The sequence below is a fragment of the Centroberyx gerrardi genome, chromosome 1 (genome assembly GCF_048128805.1).
Source record: "Centroberyx gerrardi isolate f3 chromosome 1, fCenGer3.hap1.cur.20231027, whole genome shotgun sequence".
Lineage (NCBI taxonomy): Eukaryota > Metazoa > Chordata > Actinopteri > Beryciformes > Berycidae > Centroberyx > Centroberyx gerrardi.
Genome location: NC_135997.1, coordinates 9,605,360 through 9,628,859, shown reverse-complemented (window position 1 = coordinate 9,628,859; position 23,500 = coordinate 9,605,360). Strand labels below are relative to the sequence as shown.

Below are 23,500 nucleotides of genomic sequence, written 5' to 3'. Positions count from 1 at the left end.
GGTTCTTTGGGATATTAAAAATTCTTATTCTTAGTTATTGGATGGTGGGTGATGGCATAAATGTGGAAAATAACCAAACCCCTCCATATATATTGTGCAATTGCAAACAAGGCAATACAAGGGCAGATAAACAAAAACACAATGCAGGTGTCTAAGCAAAGGAACGCAGAAATGGTTATTTATGGAAGTCTGGAAAGGTTCACTGTGGAACCAGAAATGGTTCTGCATCACTCCGAAGAACCATCTGCTATTGTGTGTCTTGTGTTTGTTGTATATTATTCTGTTCTATGGTTGCTTGTTGATCAGTTAGATCTAGTTAGGCTCATTCTCTGTAAAGTCCTTTGAGACATGCTTTGTGATACAGGACTATATAAATAAATGAACCTGACTTGACTTGACTTGTTGAAGTGTCCTTGAGCAAAACGTTGAACCCCCTACTTGCTCACTCGTTAACACCGTTAAAGATGATCTCACCTGTCGTACTGACAAGACATTAGCTTGCACCTGCGTGCCGGCACTTCTCTCTACAGGGGATTGGAGACATTTCACAGGAACATACATACCACTCAGATGGCGCAGCACTTGTCATCTTTATTGTGTGTCGGCTGATTGTTTGATGACAGAGATTAGTGACAGTCAGGTTGAGGTGCTGATCTAACAGCTGTGTCATGAGTCGGATATTCCAGTAAGGGGATCTAGAGGATGATATTCCAGTCTGAGTAACAAGAGGCTAATAAGATCACAGAGAGACGATCAATGGCCAGTAAACTGACCCGGGGATCTGCCTATGGAGGCTCTCTCTCTCTCTGTCTTTCTTTCTCTCTCTCTGTGTGACTCTCATTTCATTTTGCTGTGAATGCTGACTGTGTTTGCAAGATATTTTTTTTCACAAAGAATGCTGAACATGCCTATAGATGGGTTAGGGTTAAAGAGAGAGATGCTTAGATTTTTTTTTTTTTTAAATGCTGAAAAGAGCCAAGAAATTATTTAAACAAGAAATGGTGTCAGAATGTGGGAGTGTGCGTGTGTGTGTGTGTGTGTGTGTGTGTGTGTGTGTGTGTGTGTGTGTGTGTGTGTATGCAAAGCAGAAGGGAGTAAGAAAATTGTACATGTTTTTTGGGGGGGTTTTTTCCCATGCGAGCAAAAATCAAATTGTCGTCAATCATCCAATTACACTTCTGTTGTCTTGCTAAATGAGCCATGGGACTTTGAAGTTGTACAGCCCAATGGAATATGCATTTTAGAGAGAGAGAGAGAGAGAGAGAGAGAGAGCGAGAGAGAGAGAGAGAGAGAGAGCAGAGGGATTGTATTGTCCCACAGATGATTCATAACCCATCTGAAATAGGACAAATACATAATAGCCTACACCTAAATGCTACAAATTTTCTTATTTGCATTCTAGTTGATATTCCAGAGGAAAGTCTTCTAACCAATAAAGTGTTTGTCTCTCTCTCTCTCTCTCTCTCTCTCTCTCTCTCTGTGTGTGTGTGTGTGTGTGTGTGTGTGTGTGTGTCTCAGTGGTACATGACTGCATCAACATTTGTTCCCTTGCTTCCTAGCCCCAGTTCAGCAAATGAGTTGAACCAACCTTCCTGGCCAGTCTTTCCTCTCTACTCCAACACCTCATGAAATATTTAATGTGCTTCACAGTATAACCTCTCTCTCTCTCTCTCTCTCTCTCACACACACACACACACACACACACACACAAACACACACACACGCACACACATCATGCTTCCTCACACAGTTTCCTTCCTCTCATTCCGGCTGATGGTCTTGGGATGGAAACGTCAGTGTCCGCTTAATCCCCGCTATGTTATAAGATTGCAGCTGACCCCCCTCCTCGGTAAACCTCCGCTCGACAATGCATGCCATGTTATGAGAATTTCGTGGGTGATTTCATCCCATTTCATTTTATTTGGGCTGGGCGCGCGTAGAGGTATAGCTGGATACAAATTTGACACCCACCCGATCGGCAGCTGCCGGCTGTTTAATCAACAGTGATGAATATTTGATGGCGTGGCGGCGGGCAAACGGTGGCCGACACTCTCTCCTCATTATCGAAGTCCATGTGTACAGAGGAGGATATTCAATATCTACCGGTCAGGAACCGGCCTTTCTCAGCCGCACCAAATACGCCCGCAACACGCCCGCAATTGATCCTGAACGAATAAAAAGCTATAGATTCTTAACAAAAATGGTTCTATATAGTACCAGAAAATTGTTCTTTAGGCTTGTAACCAGAGAAAACCCCTTTTTGGTGCTGTGAAGAATCCTTTAGAAAGGAAACCGACCAGTGAAGAACTCCTGAAATGGTTACCAAGAACCATTTAACAAATCAGAGAGTTCTTTGAGTTATTACACCTTAAGCACGATCAAAGAGATTTGAAGAACCCTCTTTTTTCTGTGTGTAAAGATTAGAGGAAAACATTTTTGTGCTCACACACCGGCTCCATATTTTGCTGTAACAGTCCAGCCTATCTTTATCATTGGCTATGAAAAAGTAGCTTATATTTTTGCATAGCCTACAAAAAATATAATATAGCCTATATAAGTAAAAGACAAAACGACCACTTCGAGATCAAACATTTTCATTCCCAATGGTCACAGTTATTTCAGAAAGCATCTGGAGGACCAGACATTACGTGTTTTCCTTTTTTTTTTTTTCTTTTTTTTTTCAGCACCAAGGTCAGCGACACTCCAAAGACAAGCCTACACATTCATTCGTGTCTATGATGGATATAGGATTTATGATTTGAATGTCTTTTTTTTTTTTACCAATCTTTTTACAAAATAAAATAGTCCAGCTCAGTGAAACATAAGCTGAACAAGCACGTAAATGCAGGCTAGACTGCTCCTCTGATAACAGGCTCGGCCGATCCGCCGTCTATCTGGGTAGAAACAGAGTAGAGTTCCTACCTGGAAGTGAGGGGAAGAGAACTTTCATCCTTGCCAGTAATGTTAAAAAGCCATGATTGTTAATTAAACATAAGATGATACAGCAGGTGTTGTTATTGACACGTCTTTGTCTTTCTGTTGTCAGTCAACTGCACGACCATAAAAACAGTGACTTGATTCAGCGTCACAAAATGCAAACGGGACAGGAATTTTTGCTGCATAGTTGTGGCATCAAAAAGCCAAATGATAGCTAATGTTAGCATGTTAGCAAACGTTAGCACTCATAGCCTACTGTGAGTCTCCTTTGACATCCAAACTTGAATATGACAAAGAACTGGACATCTTTCTGCACCCAAAAAAAAAACACAAAACTCTCTCAAAAAAAAAGCATGGGGAAAATATAGGTTAACTATCTCACAGCTTTCGTTAGCCGCAGTTAGCCAGTTAGCATTTCAGTGGTTTAAGCCAATGGGATTTTAATAGGCTAGTCATGCATTTGCTTCTCATAAATAACATCAAGATATGGGATAGAGGAATAGACAAAGATGTCTTATTTGTTGACGGAACACAGGAAAAGTTATGACAGCAAACGTTAACATTGGCGTTGATGGGCAATGTCCTTATATGGTGTCTGGGTTTCCGGTCGCGTGCTTCCCTATCCCACGCGCCCGGGCTGCAGCACGTGCGGGTAATGATGACGAGGAAATGGGTTCAGCAGGAGGGTTCAAAGAGCGCGCTGCCTAGGGCCATCACCGCTCTAAGAGGCAGGGATTGGGAAATAAATGACATTTAGGTAGTGAGGCGGATTTTGCATAAAGTGACATTTAGGTGGCAATACAGATTTTTTTGAACGAGGTGAAACATCTCCCGACGAGCCGGTGCAGACAGTGACGCATGTTTTGATGTTTTAGTTCTGCACTTTGTCAATGTGGATGTCAAGCGTTAAGGCCACGGTTACTATGGGGTTAAGATATAGTGTGCTGTAATCTGAGGGTGTCTTCATCAGAATTTTGTGTTTTCATCCATAATACCAGATGTGTTAGAACACATAATAAATTATATTCAATAAAGTGATTTTGTTATATGACATGAAAATGCTTAAAATCATCAGCCTCAATAAGTATGCATTCCAGATAGGCTACATAGACTGTTGATTATCTTATTTTCAGGCACTCTTTGAAAACTCAGAATTGAAAACTCATCTGAGGACTACATTTTACATAAATTAATCTGATGTAGTATGGAGTATTGAGTGGAAAAATAATTACTAGTCCCCAAGAGGCTAAGGTATCTCATCAGTATATCCTGAGTAATTTTCCAATAGAGATCAACAGGAAAGTTATTGAAGAGAAATAAGTAATTAAGTCATCCATGCTGATTATGGAGCTCTGAGTATGATGGTTTTAGGCTGGTTATAAACTTCAGACATTTGTTCACTTCACAATTAGTTAACCTTGTGTTCATCCGCTTCCAGTGTAATCTAAAGCAGATTAGTCCACATATGAATTCTCAGAGGGAAACTATGCAGCAAAAAGATTACAGTGATGACTAAGCATACCTGAAAGTAAGATATCAAAGTTTGCCGCTGCATTCCTGATTGCATATCAAAGAAGCTATTCCATGTTAAAGGGAAAACCTGCAACAGACTGTGATCTTGGTCTTGGATGATCTTGGACAGCTGAGTGAATATTAGGGAAAATTAGCATCTTTATGGAGAATTTGGATTTCACAACTTTTAGTGGCACACTAAAGTGACTAGGCTACTTGATTGAATGTCTTACTGCATCCAAATACCATAAAGTGCTGAAAATGTTTATTTGGCATCCTTAACGCCTCAGCTGTTCAATCAATTTGGATGAAACTGCCCTCTAATTAAAGCTCAGTAACAGTATCTCATGTTAGATGTTTCCACATTCAAAGTAATAAATGGCAGGGCCAAAATAATAAAAGATAGGCTATGTCGCATTATCCAAACAGATTTTGGAGTTCACTATACAGTATATAGGTTACACAGCATCCTCTTCAACAATGGTGTTTTTAAAAATTACATAACTTTTGCATCATTTATTATCTTATGCTATGTTTTACTAAAACTAACATTAACTAACTCTATTCGTATCACTCTTGGCTCCCATTTGTGGTAAACTTAATTCATTAAGGAAAATGCACTGTCAAACCCTGTTTTAATGTTCATAATTTAAAGCTGCATCCACAGACTTCTATAATTTTTCACAGATACATTACAAGTGAAAGCGTATAGAGAGACTGGACTCTTTACCTAGCCAGACTTTGTATGTAAAAAGACCTATAGCCCACCTCACTGTCCCCTATAGAGTTATCTGTCTGTTTCGCATAAAAACTGAACGACTGTTTCTTTAATATTCACCTAAATGTTCAATTTTAGTTTTTAGGCAAGACTGATAGCTTTATTCTATTCTATTCATTCTATTCATACTAGATTACAGAACATTCTTAGGCGCACGTGATATGGTGTCGACCAATTAAAGTTTTGTGTTGCTGACATAGGCTACAATATGAAAATCTGCTTCTCAGACCTTCATGTGTTCACACATTACTAAGATGCATCTAAATGTTCTTTCTTGATATGCAGGCTACCTGCATATCCGTGAAGCAGCTCCCATTTTTATCCGTCAGTAGCTACATGGCAAGAGGTCAGCCCCTCAAGATCAAATATTTTTCTTACTAAATGACGGATTTATTAGACAAATAAGTTGTTCGTCTGACTCTGAACCCTCTGTGATTGAAATATACCCCTGTGTCAACAGCATCGCCTCTCAAACCGGGTCCCGGGCGGTGGAGGGCTGCCACAGCGGATTACTGAGCAAATATAAGTGGGAAATGAGTGCAGATCTGGGGGATCTACCCCTCCACATCCCCGGTTTGACATTTCCGTCCAAAGGCCAACCTTCTTGTGCACTGTTAGATCAACGGAGCCCCCGGTGGGTGCTCTCATTTCTGTGTTTTAAGATACCGAAGAAGAAGAATAACAGGAAGAATAACAAAAACAACGAGAACAGCAAGAAGACACAGGGAAAACGCAAATTTAAATTCCGAACGTGCAGTTTGAACGTATAGTCCATTTCTTTTCACTTTATTGTGTATAGCTCTGTAATTATCATACTCTAATCCATCTTAACTTGGGCGCCTAACAGCTGCGATTAGGGTAGGCCCTCTCCCCTTCGCTCACAGCTATTGTAAAAAGTCGCGCGCTCGTAAATCTAAGCGACTGCGTTTCCATAACGTGTGGTGAAATCATTATTTGGCGCCGTGGTGTCAGAGGCTCTCTCATCTCGTCTGTCAGGAATCCAATTTCCTTTTATTTACATCCACGCTATAGATTAATTACTCCCCCGACTAGTAGCCTGAAGGAATTAAGTTATGAGATCCTTGGTAGGCGCTGTGATTAAGCCATGGCCTAGGCAAGGAGGCGAAGGTAGAGGAGAGGAGGCGATGGATGCGATCCTGCAAACAAATAGCGAGATAGGAGAATAAACTTTGTTATTCAACAATAATAATAATAAAATAATAATAATAATTTTTAACATACAAGGTTAGATGTGTTATTCAACTATTACTAGACATAGTTATTTACAAAGTAGGCTATTTGGGATTTACGCTCATTTTCATTGATGTGATCAAATTCCAGGTTGATTTTCAACTCGTCAGCTTATGTCTCAAGTTTATTACGGTCTAAAAAAGCGACGGGATGGGATAGATGGGTAAGTGGGTGGGGTGGGGTGGGGTGAGGTGGGTGGAGGGGGGTTGGGGGGTCACTTAAATGCTCCAGACATGAATATAGGGGAAAGGTCCTTTCAGGCCCAATAACGATCCGTGCGATCAGGCGGTGCTGTGGCCCACTATTGATAGAACTTTAAGGGTTATGATATCGGTGAAGTTCCTGATGAAATATCCCCCTGATTAATAGCGGACCCTGTCGTAACGGGCTGACATATGGTAGGCGAGGCAGCTGGGGACGGTACCTCAGGCATCCCCTACGGCCATTAACATATTAGAGGCTATTGTGCAGGCAGACAGTCCGACTTCATCCAGAGCCCCTGTGCAGAGAGACAGCACCCCAGAGCTGTTTGATATAGGCTTTCAATAATGCATCACTCTTCAATCCTGCGACGGAGCTGTTCGTGGTGCTGAAATTATGGCCATGTGTGGTGCGCGTGGTGCCGCGCGTGAAGTAGCGTGTTCAGCGCCAGGCAAGTGGGGTGGTGGGAAGGCAGGAAGTGCTGGGTGGGAAACTTTGAAACAGGACAAAAACAATTAAAAAAAATAAAATAAAATATATATATATATATATATATATATATATATATATAGATAGATAGATAGATAGATAGATAGATAGATAGGGAATGAATGGATGGATGAATGAATGAGTGAATAAATAGATAAATACATACATACATACATACATGCATACATACATAGACACATACACACACACGCACACACGCACATAAATACACACATGCATACATGAACGAGCAAACACTATGCTGAACAAGGAGCTGCTTGAATTCAGTGAATTTACCACATGAAAAATAAAAACATTAATTTCGCATTTCTGATAAGAATAACCTAACGCGAGCAAATTAAAATGGATAAAATAAACACCACACTTACACTTACAATTGAGCATAAAGGTTTCTATCCAAGACATTTCTTCTGGATCAGTGTGCTGCGACAAAAAAAAAAAAACAAGAAAAAAATGACCCTATGATTTTCACACATGGCGAGAGAAAGTTTAATTGGGGCTGAATATAAATATCTTTGTCTTCTAAATATCTTTAGATGATAACAATATAAACGAATTTGTCTGAGGGACGGACAGGATTAGACTTAAAAACACTTTATTAATAAAGAATAAAGTGAAACTGTGGAGAGAAGAATAGCACAAACTCTACATCCAGACTCATTGGCATGCAATCTACAGTTTAACCTTGAAGAAAAATCAGAATTTACTTGAAAAATTAAGCTTATGAGCTTGAAAGAGGTGATATATAAATATAAAGTTCATGTGGGTCTTCACTGAAATGAAATTAAATAATACTGGTTAAAAAACTATACTGACCAACATTAGACTGAAAAGATTTTTTTTACTCACGTTAAGCATCCTTTACTCCTCTCTCCGTAGCCAAAAGCTAAAGAAAAGCAATAAGCAGCAGCTTTCTCTGCTCTTTAGCAGTGGCTTCTTTCATCCGGCTGCTTCCCCTGAAACCCCGGTAGCTGTCTGAAAATATTGCATTTTATATCAGCAAAGCGCGATTAATATTGCATCACATGCATTTAAAAATTCGTTTTTCTAAACGCAGCGGAAAGTGAAGCCCACCAAAAAATATCCGCCAATATAGTGGAGAGAAATATTTGGAGGAGGGTTGGGTTGGTCACACAGTGGTCATTTTGAATAAATAAAAAATCAGGTTTAAGTGTTTTTTTCTCTCCTCGTGTTTGGTGTCAAGGCTTTAATGTTGGTTTGATTTAATCTGACTGTGAGACTTCATCAAATGTTTATTGTTGGGCCTGCTTCAGAAGAGCAAAAAGAAAGAAAGAAAGTAACTATAAATATAAATCCAAGTTCAGTATACAAATTAGATCTTATTTAGCTGCAATTGTGAAATTCATCATGTGCAAACATTCAAACAGATGTTGGGCAACTGAATTACAACATGTAGCTACATTGCTAATGTATCATTCATACTATGATTCGTCATTACTTATCATAATTAGATCAATTAACTTGTTCTTGTAAGTAAAACAAAATTTGGAAACATTCCTGTAATTTGTCTTAACAGTCTGCCTTCACAAGTTAGTTACTCAGGTAATTCTGTTTAATTTATAAATTTGAATTGATGGAGTGAGCATGCATATAACAGCTGAATTATTATTATTATTATTATTATTATTATTATTATTATCATTATTATGTGTTTTCTACACGAAGAAGATATTGTTTGCCCATAGCTCACTTCCAATCCAAGCCATCTTTCATTAAAAATATCTATAGCGACTTATTGAGTGAAAGAAGAATAATTGGCATACATTTTATACTAAATCTCAGTATGACAGAGTGACATATGTTTAATCCAACCTATCCTAAAACTTGATATGGTTTATAAATTAAGCTACATATGGGGCTACTGCTGCCTAATTTGGCCTATTTTTATTTTTTATTTATTTTTTTGCCATGATTTGCATGAACTCTGAGGACATTCAAGTTTTATTTCGTTACTTGCCTTTTCTTGCTCGATGATAAATATTCCAGGGAAAAAAACATGTCAGGTCATTTGACATCAAAACAATAAAATTTACTACTAAGATGAAAATCAAGTCGTCATTTGTATCGAATTTTTATGGTTGTAATAACACTTCACGTGAACACATTAGACCAACATTTAGATTAAAACCTTAATAACCATGGTCAGTGTGGGCCCAGTCACAACCAGGAATGCATTGTTTTCTTTCTTTAATTTATTAGAAGATTGCTGGAACACACCTCCCTGTTGAATTTGGCTTACAGGATGAATAATACCAATGAAAGTAAGAGGACAACAGAGGAGAGTGGAGAAGTTGTGAGAGAGGGAAGGAGACAGTGGGACATTTCCATGATGCACATGTCGCCGCAGTTTGTAAACATACTTGTGCACAAAGTAAAATATTACTTACACAACGTTTCCGTATAACAACACGACAAACAACGTGGTGATCTTAATGTGAAAACAGGCATTTAACAGTGACTTACACCATCCACAAAATAAGGTCTATCAGTAGACAGCTCTACTGTATGTGAGTGAGTCTTTTCCAATGCATAGAATGTTTGCACTGCAAACTAAAATACATGAAAGAAAATTGTGTTTTTTTTTCCATTGTGATCATCATTTTTCCTCAATGAAGCCGAGAAGGCTATCATGCTCTCGAAATCTGCTTGAAAACTTTTCGTTGTGAAAGCCAATAGTCTCGATAGGCCCTATAATTTATTTCCAAAACTCAGGAAATCTGAGAAGTGATAAAGTGATGTCTGTATATACAAAACCATTTCGACATAACCAATCTATAAACCTAAAAGGGTCTCCGCTTTTTGTGCAAATTCAAAATAAATATATCTATAGAGGTGACAGCCTATATTTCCACATTCAGAGGCTAAATTACTGCCTGTGAATTAGGATTTCATGCAGGCCTAAAATTGTTAGATTCATAGCCATAAAGTTTGCAACTAAATTTGAGTTTTACAGCAGCCTCCAAATAAGAAAAAAAAAACATAACAGATGAATAAATGAACAGATTCATGAATAATTCTATACCAACAACGACAAAAAATCAAACCAAACACAGTTCAACAATCAATGAGGTAATTCGTAAATGGCTATACTTCAAATAATAGGCCTATTAGAAGAAAATAACTCGCTAGAATCAAGCAAATTACCTCTTTCCACATGTTTTAAAAGGCAATGTCGACGTCGGTATACTTTTCCCTCGAAACAACTGAGCGAAATTTGTGTAATCTGTTATTTGCATACTTCACATTCACCGATAACGTGAAAATAAACAAGATATATGAAGCCTCATAAAATGGGTATCTAAAGCCCATTGTGCACCAACGTTTAAAATCGTTGGAGACAAAAGACTGAAAATGGTGTCTTAATGTCCCTTGGTCCCCAGATTCAGTCACACAACTCTTTTTTTGCCCATCAGTGAGCAGCGGAAAATTTCAACCTCTTCTGCTTCTGTCTTTGGTTACAAAACCACACTCGCACCACGTTTTTTTTCAGGTCCAACTTTTCAGCTATAGCTGCTATTTTCTCGGACGACGGTCGAGGCTGTACGGCGAAGTAAGCCTCCAAAGACCGCTTTTCTGGGGCCGCTATCGAGGTCCGCTTGCGTTTCTTTTCCCCTCCGTTGAAAATGTCCGGTTTGCTCATTTTCTCCCTCTGGGCCCCCTCGGCCTCCTCCAGCCAGGCCTGGAGGATGGGTTTGAGCGCAATCATGTTGTTGTGGGAGAGAGTTAACGACTCGAATCGACAAATTGTACTTTGGCTCAGTGATCCCACGCCGGGGATTTTGAGATTAGCCAGAGCGCCTCCCACGTCCGCCTGGGTTACCCCCAGCTTGATCCTCCGCTGCTTGAAGCGCTCCGCGAAAGCCTCCAGCTCCCTTGGGTCTGTGTCCGAGTCATTGATGCAGGGGAGTCCGGCGTTAGTGAGCCCCGGGCCGCCTTGATTCCCTCCGTGGTGGCCAGGTAAAAGCCCGTGGTGGGTGAGAGGCGAGTTCATGCCCATAGCCTGGTGGGAGAGGTGGCCCAAGCCGTGCATGTGAGAGTGAGAGTGCGGGTGGGCAGAGGGGGTGGAGATGAGCCCGCCGCCGCCACCTCCACCACCCACGCCACCGCCTCCGCCGGTCCCGTCGTGCGCGCTGCCCATCAGGGCCAAAGGCGGCGAGTTGATGTGGTCCATGATGTCCGTCTCCAGGTTCTGGTGGTGGTGGTGGTGATGGTGGTGGTGGTGATGGTGGGCCAGTGGCACGGTGGAGTTCGACGGGCATGGCACTGTGTTCATCGTGTGGTAGGTGGCGTCGGGCTTGAACGGGTGCGTCTTGCCCTGGGACACGGCGATGTCCACGGCCGCCAAAGCCTCAGCCCGGGCCAGCAGGGTCTCATCCAGGCTCGCAAATATGTTACTCTGCAGCTGCAAGGGCGAAAATTAAGAAGAGGAGGGGAGAATGAAGGGGTGCAAAGGAATAAGATAAAAGAAAAGGCAAGGAGAAGAAAGAAAGATGACAGGAGAAAAAAAGAAAAACATGAATAAATGTATCTGTCAGCCGGGACTTTTGGCAACACATAACACAGCCGGAGTATTCCTTCAGAAGCCTCAAGTCATAAAAATTAATACAAAAATAGTAAAGCCAGGCTTTGCGTGAGCATGCTTTCAAAAAGATCACAGACGATTCGAGTGATTGCCGTGGAATACATGAAAAAAACATTAAGTGTGCGTCTTGGCTGAATGTGCCTTGGAGCGCCCCTTGTTATTACGCACATACCGCATTCAGCGCTACATTCAGCCTGGGTACCAGAAAAAAAAAAGGACAAAGACGGAAGTTTTCGGGGATAATTTACCTGTGGAGTTTGTAGACAGGCTCTCCTTATGGCTTCCGAGCTGGAATGCAGGGTGGTGTACTTGTGCTCGGGTAAGGAGGGATGCATGGCGAAGTGCGGCTGTTTGCTGTTCATGGACATCATCTTGGCGAGCTTCTCCAATTAAAGTGCACGGGAATAAGGGGGGGAAACGGCTACAAGAGCTGGAAAAATAGTCATAGATACACAGTGATCCTTTGCCTGTCCAGTAATGATGCAATGTAGTTCGCTGTGTGCTGCGCCGAGTGCAGCCTTGAGCCCGGAGATCACAGAGATGCCTGCAGTCTCTCAGACGCACTTATCTGTCTACTGTTTCCCACTGCTGGGGATGAGAGAGGCTCTTACACCTGAGCGCCTCAGATCTCGTCAAGCCCGTGCACGGCAGCTCTCGCGAGACATAAACTGCCAGAACAGTGAACGGGCTGTCAGATAAAAAAAAAAAAAAAAAAAAAAACTGCTCATAGGGCAGGCTGTTACGACTGGAGACTAGACGCCTGCGTTTTAAGGGCTCACTGCACTCCACCCAGACACGAAACTGCGCGGGTCCCAATGCCTTTAGGCCTTATCCTGCATTTAGAGGCCTTAAATCATTGACTTAAAGCAGTTTAAAGCGGTCTTACTTCTTTTTAGTAGGCTTTTATTTTAGACCGTTTTTGTAGAGTTGTTTTCAAATAGAATCATTAGGGGAAAAACAGAAAATACAGGCCACTTTGCTTTCAATATAATGATGTTTTGGTTTTCATGGCATATCATCATGCTTATTTGATGCCAAAACTGCAAAAGTTTTGACTAAAACATAAAGACAGTAAAGAAATGTTTTTACTGAACGCTGCATGATGAAAATCTTACATTCCATTCACGGGAAACATTTTATTGACTTCATCACAGGAAACCATACTACAGTACTTGGTAACTTGCACTGTAAATTTTGGCTATGCACACACCCTTTGCCAATAGGCTGTGATCTTGGCCCACTGTCCTACATTTATTCGTCCCGTTTCTCATCTTAACCCTTGGAAGTAATGAGACCCCCGCCTTATCATTAAAGCCCATCATCGCCAGATGAGCACTAAACAAATTGATTTAATACACCAGCGTAACCTTGTACACAGTCTTTACCTAAATTAATTAATCCCAATGAATTAACACTTCATTTATTCAAACCACAACGGTTACCCAATTAAAATTTCATGCAGCGATTAGAGGTATGTGAAATATACATGATATCGTTAAATTTGCATAATAAATAAGGTGCTCTCTGCTACACTGGAATTACTGTGCGCGTGTGAGGTCTCTGTAATGTGTTTTGCTGTACAACATGCATTTATCGGCGTGAATAGTCCATGCTTTCACTTCTTTAATAACCATTATTTAATAATGGTGGCAAATTAATAATTGTTATCGTTTAAAGGAATGCAACGCATCGGGAGACAGTGGCATCAAAGGAGAGGAATCTGGTTTAAAAAAGAAAAAAAAAATCCAATAGGCTACTTGAGGAATTATGTCACGTTTTAGACGATAAATCCTAACCTCACTGAAAATTCAAAATATCCTTGAAACAAAAATATGGCAATTTCACCACAAATGGCTTTAAGACCGACAGAGTTAAGACTTTGATTGCCAATGTATCCCGTATTAAAAGATGTGTTCATGGCACTGTAGCCTAAAGTATTTTTGATAAAAAAACACAAACTGGTAAACATAAAATAACAACAGTTTCAAACATTGTTACTCAGAGTATTGTCATTTTATTTCCAAATACATCTAACAACATTGTAAAAATGTTTTCAAAATTATATCCTTATGGTTTTCATGACATACATGTTCACAATAGTTTTCAATAGAGCATGTCATCACGAGAAGATTATATACTAATAATAGGACCATGTCTATACTATATAGCTTGAGGTGTATAAGTGAGTTTAGAGTAAGTTTGATAAAAATGCTTCAATAGAAAAAGTTATGCGTTATGGTATGACAAAAACAACTTACAGCGAAAGATTTGCACAGAACAGAAGTTTTAGAGTGTAATGTTTGGCTCTATGCAAAGACTGACCTAAAAATCTATTTAGCTGCTACTAGGATCTACAGGCAGACAAGACAAAAACTATCATCTGACAAAAGTGTCACCTTTTGCCTCAATGCATACAATATCACAACAGACAATGATGTCAAGCAGTCAGCAAAAAGTCAAGACTAGATCAATCCCCAAGCATCGCATTCATGGGTTAAATCTGCAACAATGTATGGATTTGATGTTCTCAAATATGTGTGACAAAGACCAAAATATGTTATACTGCATGGTACAGGAAGGCGACACACACAGAAAGCTTTTAAAACCTTCACATGAGCTTTGAAAGTTTTGTGGGACTGCTTGTGTTAAAGGGACTGTGAGACTTTCGCTTTGTTGGCTGACTGATATTCAGTGTTTGTCTGTCTCTTGTTGTGTTCACAGGTTTGGAGGAGGAGGAGGAGGCGGGATTTACATGGTGATCATGGTGTTTGCCTGCTGGACTGAGAGAGCCAGAGGAACCATCCTTATTGTCCTCCAACTGATCAAACAGCAAGTCGAAAGACAGTTCATCAGTTTGAGACGGCCCTTCGCTCCCATGGGCGTCATCCTCCGTACCTGGCGCCGGTCTAGCAGCTCTTTCCTCCCCCGTGTCTTTCAAGGTGCCATCCATGACGTCACATGAAGTCAAACGACCCTCCATCGCAGCTTCACCTTTACCACTGCAGCCTGTGGAGATATCGGAGCAGGTTTTTGGTTCTGGGACGAGAGTGACATCCAAGTCTGCGGGAGGCAAGGAAGCGAGGGAGAGCTGCGAGCCCCGGCTACTGGAACTCTCTCCGTCCAGCATCATGGAGTCCAACTCGGAGATTTTGTCGAGGTAAGCTGCGTCCATGGATGCCTCACTGGACATCTGGAAGCCATCAGGCTCGTTACCTAGGAGATTATGGGACGCGGCTCCTTTAACCATTGGTGAAGTTTCTTTACTCGGGCCTGGATCGGACTGGTCATTAGATTGGGAGCTCTGCCAAGCGCCCCAGAAGTCGGATTCTGAGGGCTTCACCTCAGTGCCGGGCGGCAAGCCACTGGGGAATTTAGAGACGCTGGAGAATTGGTTCTCTGTGGTGGAGGGAGTACTGCCACTGTTCCCAAGACCAGGAAACTCTTCAAAATTGAGCCTCCTCAGATAGGACATGGGCTTAAAAGCAACTTTCTTCTCACGGATGCCGGGGCTTTTCAGAGTCAGGGAACGGAAGGCGGAGGACGGAGTGGAGGGCGAAAAGTGTGCAGAGGAGGTGCTTTCCAAGTCCTTATCTTTCTGTTGTCCAGTCAGTTTCTCACCAAACTCTCTGTGATCGGGAAGTCCTGCAGAGGGTGTGAAGATCAAACTGTGATTGCCAGAGAGTGTTTGACATTCTGCTTCTGGATTGCTGCAGATAGACTCCCTCTCTGTGTCGCTCAAGCTTCTCTTCATCATTTTGATTCTCTGTTGCTCCATGACAGTTTCTGACCCAGCCTTGCTATCCCCACATGCGTCCTGCGTTTCCGGAGGTCTCCTCTCACACTCGCTGACCCGAGACTCCAGGTCTTCAATGTACTGGTCACTGCGCTCCAAAGCCCTCTTCAGGTGGTCCACATCACGCTCATATTGCTGGATTTTTGCCTCCAGTGCTGCCACTGTATAACGGCCAAACCTGAGGACAGATCATTTAGTGTCTTTAACTTCACAGGCTAAGTTTCATGGAGAAAATATGATGTGACTGAGGAAATACAATGTGACTGATCCTTGAAAGAATTCAAGGATCAATAAGGCCAGAATAAAAATAATTATCCTGGCAGGGCTTTAGTGTTTGTTTGGTCAAGTGTGTGACAGAAAACACAACATAAAATATACAACAAAAATACAGCAAAACACATAAAAATACATCTTTGTTTAAATCTGTCATGTCCTTGACCAAGTTTCCCTAATAGAAGGTAGTCCATTTGAATGGACAAGAAAATACAACCATGAGAAATAAAAAACATTGTTAACATGATATGACTTTAATATGTCGACTTAAATATTATTAGGCTCAATAACCAATAAGACTGCTCCATTTCTAATGCATCCATCATTGGCCACGCCAACATACTACAACAAGCAGTTGATATAAAAAAAAAAAATCAATAGATGTGCATTTATTTTACATGCAGTGGGGAGCTAAGATTCGCAGACTGTTTGGATGAAGAACTGAGCAAAACAGAAAAATAAACAGTTTGATTGAGGAGTAGCCTGCATATCAATTAGAGATACATGCATGCAATATGATTTTTTGTGTGTGTTTAAACAGTTTTGCTTCTAGATGGCCAATACGCTGATTAGTTCTTTATCCTTTAAAAATATTTTACCAACTTCCTATACCGGCCTGATGTCCACTTACTTATAGTGTCATAGCTGGCTGAAGGTTGAAAGATGTTACTTGTTTTTAACTTCATCATTTGGAGATTAAATTTAGAAAGTGATCTCTAAAGGTTTGATTGGATAAAACATTTAGAGGCCATCCTGCAATGACTGAGGAAGGTAGGACTAGAGAATCAACCAGGCGTTACTAACTTCAGCGGTAAGTGATGACATACAACTACACCAGATATCTTTAGTTGCATCCATTTCCATTGTCAGAATCACTGAATTGAAACTGAATTACCTCATAGCTCCCAGTGCCTCAAAAGTGCATCTGAAATGCTCTCAGAAGACTTAATTTTGTCTGTACAAGCTATCTGTGACAACAATCTTGAGGCATGTGCCAAATACTGTCATAAAAATCGTTTTGGAAAATATGATAGGACATACATAATAATGCCCCTGAAATGCTGACATGGGGTCAGTTTTGCCATTTCTTTCTATGTGATGCGAGTGATTAAAAGCCAATCTTAATACACACCATCAACAGGGTCAGCTCAGATGGGCAACTGGCAGCCTGCAGATTGCCAGTTGCCATGAGCCGTGATCTTTCCCTAGGCACCGAAGTTTGGGACATTGATGAACCTCAAAACATGAACATCTTTGGTTCAAATGTACAGCAGGTGCGCTCCCTCTTGTAGCCCTTTTGGCTGGGTGTTCTGCTATCACTAAAACATGAGGAAAGCCATGAGGAACATGGGATATCGGCACTCCAAAAATCCAGAAAACAGCAGGACTTGGTCTCGGTTTAACATTTTTTTTATTTTGGTTTCATCTGGCTAACGCGTTTTGGCATAAAGCCTTCATCAGAGCAGGCTTGATGCCGATAGCCTGATGAAGCCAAAATAAAAAAAAATGGTAAACTGAGACCAAGTCTTGCCGTGCTGCTATCCCATGTTCCTCATGAATATCTTTGGTATTTTGGAATTATACAGTTATGATTCAGTTACATGATGATAGTTTCATAGGCCACTAGTTTAACAGGGCTCAAGCACCCAAAGCTGCCAATCCTGTTTGAGATGTATTTTCAAAAAGGTATTTGAGTCACTGGGAGTGACAGGGCAAAATGCAGACAAATTTGTAGATTAGATGAATAGATGACACAAACAGTATGACTCATTTAAGCAAACAGACTAAATTTAGACGAGAAAACAAAATTATAATGCCAGTATGCTGCTTTAACAAAAATCTGCAAAGGGTCAATAGCATTTTGTTCTTTGAGTTGACTGCAAGTAATTTTCAGAGACGGAACATTAAGAAGGATACATACTTCTGAGGAGATCTGCTCGCCACCTCTGCTTTCAATCGCATATTCTCTTGTACAAGGTCGACGTTTTGAGACCGCAGTGTCTTATTTGCCTAAGGATGGGGGAAAGTAACAGTTTCAGCACATAACAAATCATTCCGTACAGGTATCAACTTACCTTTCAATCAAATCAATCCAGTCTAATATTTATGCAAAGTACTTTTTTTTTACGGTTATCATATTCATATGAAGTAAGCTTTTCTTTATCCTAGTGTTACTATCCATAAAAGTGACTGTGATAAAAGTGTTCCCACCAAACCTACAGTCCTTGTGTAATAATAATAACAACTCTTTCAACTTTTAATTGGGTAAACAAAAGAAAACTAATCATTGTGTTTACCCATTTCATTAATATGAAATGAGGAACCGGGATGAACACTTTTGACATTTCTACTCTGATGAAATTTTAGTATGTTGTAGTGTGTTAGTCTTAAAGGATAAGGCTGGTGTTTTTTAATGCATTGCTTACCGTCAACAAATCCTATGAAAATAACAAAATCAGCAATGATTTTGTTTTACCAACAAGTCTCGTCCATGTAGCCGGTGCCCAATGAAGCCATGTCCCAGCAGCCATAGAACTCCATTGTATTAAAAAAAATTATTAAAAACACGTCAAAGAGCCATGCCGTTGCTCTGGGCAGCATATTTCATCATCACGATGCACCGGGCCAGCCGACTTTTTCCTCAAACAACTTAATAAGCCGGCTGTAAACACGTTTGCGATCTCAGGAAAGTAGTTCCGTAGCACCGAAAATAGTCCCCGGCGTAATGAAGAATTTGTTCCCATTTGAATTGGATTTGGTAATAACTACAACAGCCTGAGTTTTTGTGGTAACAGTTAGATTTTTAAAATTGAAACTATGTCTTTGTGAGCTGTATTTCAAGGTTTTTAGCTTACAATTGACAAATGACTTCCGGGTTGACGGCTAAAAACGGTACGTGGGAAGTCAGAAAGTAACGGGAGTAGAGCAAATGCATTGTTGATTTTGTTATTTTCATAGGATTTGTTGACGGTAAGCAATGCATTAAAAAACACCAGCCTTATCCTTTAATATAGCTCTTTCTCGTTTTGAAAGTGTCAGGCAGAGGAATAGTGTGGTAAGCTTTTAACAAGGCTATGCAGAATGTTTACATATTGATTTAATATATTGATTTCATATATCAAGCTTTAACCTGTTCTAGAAAGACTACAATTATAAGGTATTTGAAATTCCACCTGTGTGTGCACTGATGGACATTAAAAGCAGGCTATGCCATTAGTTTGTACAAAATAACTACCACTGCAATTTATTCAGCGTCAGGGAATTAACTTTTTATACGTCAATGCATTGAGGTTTAAGGCCCAAATGTAAATGTAGTGATTAGGGAGACTGCACTTCATCCCCGCCTGATGGCAAGCATCTGCCCTGCTTAAGTGCCCTTGAGCAAGACACTAATCCCTTACCAGCTCTAGGGGCATTGCTCTGTAGCTGAGCCTGTGCTCTGACCTCCCTGTGGAGGAGGGAAAGGCAAATTTCTCCTTCAAGGATCAATAGAGTATCAAAAAATGTGCAATTTTTGGAGTATTATAGGTTGCATACCTCCTTAAGCTTATCCATGTCCTGCTTTATTTTACTGCAAACATCTGAGGCAGCTCTCAACTTGTTTGTCCATTCTTCCAGGACATTGGGGTCAACTCTTTTGTCGTCTGTTTGCACTGCATTAATGCTGCAGGGATCCAGGGCCGTCTTCAGTTGTGACTCCAGAGTTTGGTTTTTTGTTTTCAGCTCCTCATTTTCTCTGTGGAGTCCTTCAATTTCATCCTGTTGAGATAGAAATGACCTGAAACTGAAACACACTGAAGAAGATGGAACAGAGAAATAGGGTTGTAATAATAACCGCAATAATGCCACATCACAGTATACGGAGGCTTACCACAGGGTTGGGGATGTCACCACCATTACCACTGTAAAATATATTGTTGTTTTCCTCTCTTTGGGGGTAAACATGGCTGAATGCTATCATGTAATTTGAAATAATCAATCCTTGGTTGGTTCCTACTATCTGCCATACTCTGTTCAGGCTCCAATGAGTTGGCAGCTGAGTTGAGTCCAATGAGTTGGCATCATATAATAACACACTGCATTTGAGGGACAATAAATGTGAATAGATCAGACTGATGAGACTGCATCTTTGAACATCTCATCCTCCACTATTTGCTGAACTTGGACTATCAAGATGCAGCACTTCAGCTGCTTCACATCAAATCTTAGGTCTTAGGTCCGTCTCTGTCAGATTTCCATCTGTGTTTTTACGGACAGAAAGTTCAACCCAGTTGAACTTCTTCTGGACAGACTGATTCGTCACCATCTGTTTAGCTAATCAGAGGCGTTCCTACGTTTGTTTTTGAAAAAATACCGGCGAGCACAGAGACAACGGTATGACCAAAACAGAGATAAAGCGGAGAAAGCCGGTATAGCGTTGGGATGACTAGGTTTTCCAGGTCAGTGTCTTATTTAATTTCTACTGTATAGTCTGTTTCTTCTTTTTTCTATTAAGTAGTACTGTTATGAGCAAAGCTTTGCCTGTACTTCTGCCTCTCCCACCATGTTGACGTTCCAAAACAAACCAACAGACAGAAATCTATCCGTCAATAATTCTGTCTCTTAAGCGGCTATTCTCAAAGCCAAAGTTGGCACAGGTATACACTTAAAATGTGGAACCACCAAAGTATCCCATAGCCTAGGCTGACATTTCTGTGGCGATAAACTGCACAACAGGCCTGCACACTGCCAGTTTATGCCTTTCAAGACAGCATGTTTGGAAATTTATCATGTCAAGAGAATCATCCTGCTTGTTTTTGCAGTGAAAACATACCCTTGAATCTACCTTTATAATGGTATGATGAAACAATACCTCATACTCCCGCAGAAGCAGTTCTCCTCTGGTTTTTCGGAGACATTTCTTCACAGAATGGCTCTCACTGTGCTCACTCTCATTGGTGCCTCCTGTAACAGAAATACAGGAGTAGAGAAATGGACCAGACAGAAACAGAGAATTAGACTAGACAACAAAATACATACAGGGTTCCCACCCCTATTCACTCATGAAATTCCAAAACTTTTCCATGGTTTCTCCATTACCCCTTTTCAAATGTCCATGGCCAAATTTTAATGAGACTGAATTAACTACTAATCAACTACACTAACTATATGCATTAGTTTGTCTTTCACCTTAAAATCAAGGATTATAATATTATTTTTACTCTGTCAACAAAAAACAGTTAGCAACCAACAATTCTGTCCTCCAACAGGAAGGTCTAGTCTGTTGCGTATGCAGGGGCTTGATTAGGATTGTATAATATCAGGCTTAGCCAAGAGACAACGACATAACCCTTGTAGGGGAGTCTGGGGGCATCCTACCGGGGAGAGTTACAAAAACAAAAATCATTGCCTAATACATCTATCTGGTGCAATTTTAGAGACATCACCCAGAAAAATCTGGGGAAAAGCAGAAATATGAATATAATTGACGGTTCAAAGCACTGACTTGGATGTGTTCACATATTTTCTTGAAACCATGAATGTCATGATTGAAGTTTTCTGTTGACTATAATTGCTCATGATAATTACTCTTAGCTTTTTCACACCTAAAACACATGCACTTAATGAGTGATGACATTCAAGCTTATGTTTTACAGCAAACCAAACACTGCAATGTCAATCACAAACAAGCATGTTTGTGATAAACTGTGACCAGATTGGGGCACGTTACCTTATTGGGGCGGTTGTGAAAAGTGGTAGCCTAAACTAGGCCTGTACTTGTTTAGATTGTGCAGGCACTAATAATGATACTCACGAATAGGCCTAATCTGTTATTTAGGTCTATTCTTAACTGTGTGCAACATCAGTCAATGTTATCAAAAGATCAATTCTGGTGTGGGGCGTAACTGTTTTCTTAGTTTCTTTATATCTCAAAAATCCTAAATTGACCGTATCAGAAACATTCTGTACTTACTGGGTTCAAGAGTCAAGAGTCATCATTTGCTAACGCTGGGATTAGAACCCAGGACCCTCGCATGAAAGTCTGCTGCTCTACTAATTCAGCTAAAACACCAGTGTGGCTGCCTGAGAAACTTATAGGTATTGTATCTCTGTAATCTGCAGCTCTACATGCGCAGCTGGATTTTCTGAAATGTTTGGGATCGATAGAGAAATCTGTCCTGACTGTAGAGCTCCACAAATGACACTAACAGGCATGTAGTGGCGTAAGCGACTATGGTATCACTATTAGAAATACAATAAGTAAATAATGTGCAGGTATAATGGATAGTTTACTAACACTTAAGAATAATAAAGCTGTTTAATATAGCTAATATAATTGTTGTAATGGAGCTGGCTGTCACTCCTCACTATTAGTCCTTGTTTACACAGGTTGTTTGGTTGGTTGAGTTGGTACCCATGCAATACATTTCAAAATGGTTTCAAAGTTCATCTCAAGAGTAAAATGTGTTTATTTCACCACAACACCACCATTGCACATTTCCATTCAGCATGTGCACAACAAATCAACTGCTGTCTCATCCGCTGTCAGACGGATGGATTGTAAACAGTCCATTTCAGTCATGATTCAGTGTATTTTTCTTAAAACAAACTGAAGCTGCATCAGACACAGGGAAGAGACAAGTTATCCAGGAAGCAAACTAGATGCATGTCTGACATCTGCTCAGCAAAGCCCAATCAAACATCATGTTTGATTTCTTTGTAAAATAAGAGTCGTCAACAAGGACAAAAGCATAACCATGACTAATGGCTATTGAAAAACCAGAAACATTTAAACTGACTGCAACTTTAAAAGTCCTTTCTTATCTGACATGATGTCATCATGACCAACTGACTCAGAGATGCTGGGGCGCACTTGAAGTCTCAGTTTCCCCCTCCTCTCTTCTTTTGTCTGTGTTAAGGACAGTTTGTGTCTCTGTTGGCATTTGATTGTAGCCTGCTACTCACCAATGATTTCTCTGCAGGGGTTTTCTGCCGTGATAGGGACTCTGCAGGTGGGACACTGGCTGGCTTTCTTTAACCACATTTCCATGCAGGTTGAACAGAACACGTGGTAGTTGGCACAAATGACCGGCTGCCGAACCTGTACCGAAAGAAAACTTAGCTTGTTTTGGCACATTTTGAGCTAACTGTTCCAATAAAGTACATTATGTAGCGTTTGACACGAAAACATGATTAAAGTTAGTTAGCTACATGAGTGACTTGCCCGTTCTGTTACAAACTGAAGAGCTTGAGTTTAATGTAGCTGACTGGCAGTTAACGTTAGGAGTTAGTTATCGCATGAAGCACATCATCTTTGTCTGAAGCTAGCTGCTGACGGACGTTAGTGTTTATAAATTTGAACGGCAGTTACCTTTCCGAGGCATATCTGGCACGATATGGGTAAAGTGAGAGAAAGAGTTGAGGTTTGAAAGTTGTGAGCCATGTTTTGGAGGAGTACTGCGCACACACACACACACACACTTCCCTGCGAAAGTACAAATTTCCCACTGTTACCAGTCGGCGTCGCGCGCCGTAGCTCACAACTACGGCAAGTCAAAAGGCCTAAAAAGCGATTATAAAATGCGATTCACGGAAGTCTTTTCGACTGCATTGGCAACAGCCTTGCTCGCACTTTGCTCATACTGTATGAACTGTGTACTAC

The 23,500-nt window shown here is 40.6% G+C and overlaps 2 protein-coding genes across 2 annotated transcripts; both read right to left on the bottom strand.

Annotated features, from left to right (window-relative positions):
- Positions 1–10,619: 10,619 nt before the first annotated feature.
- Positions 10,620–12,163, bottom strand: pou4f1 (POU class 4 homeobox 1). Its single transcript, XM_071915028.1, has 2 exons — positions 12,041–12,163; positions 10,620–11,612 (listed from the first exon to the last, which is right to left on the bottom strand). The coding sequence occupies exons 1-2, from the start codon at positions 12,161–12,163 to the stop codon at positions 10,620–10,622; spliced, it is 1,116 nt and encodes a 371-aa protein (XP_071771129.1).
- Positions 12,164–14,008: 1,845 nt separating this feature from the next.
- Positions 14,009–23,293, bottom strand: obi1 (ORC ubiquitin ligase 1). The gene is made up of 6 exons (XM_071915029.2): positions 23,210–23,293; positions 22,804–22,939; positions 20,711–20,802; positions 19,396–19,617; positions 17,780–17,868; positions 14,009–15,763 (listed from the first exon to the last, which is right to left on the bottom strand). The coding sequence occupies exons 1-6, from the start codon at positions 23,279–23,281 to the stop codon at positions 14,401–14,403; spliced, it is 1,974 nt and encodes a 657-aa protein (XP_071771130.1). The 5' UTR covers positions 23,282–23,293; the 3' UTR covers positions 14,009–14,400.
- Positions 23,294–23,500: the final 207 nt, after the last annotated feature.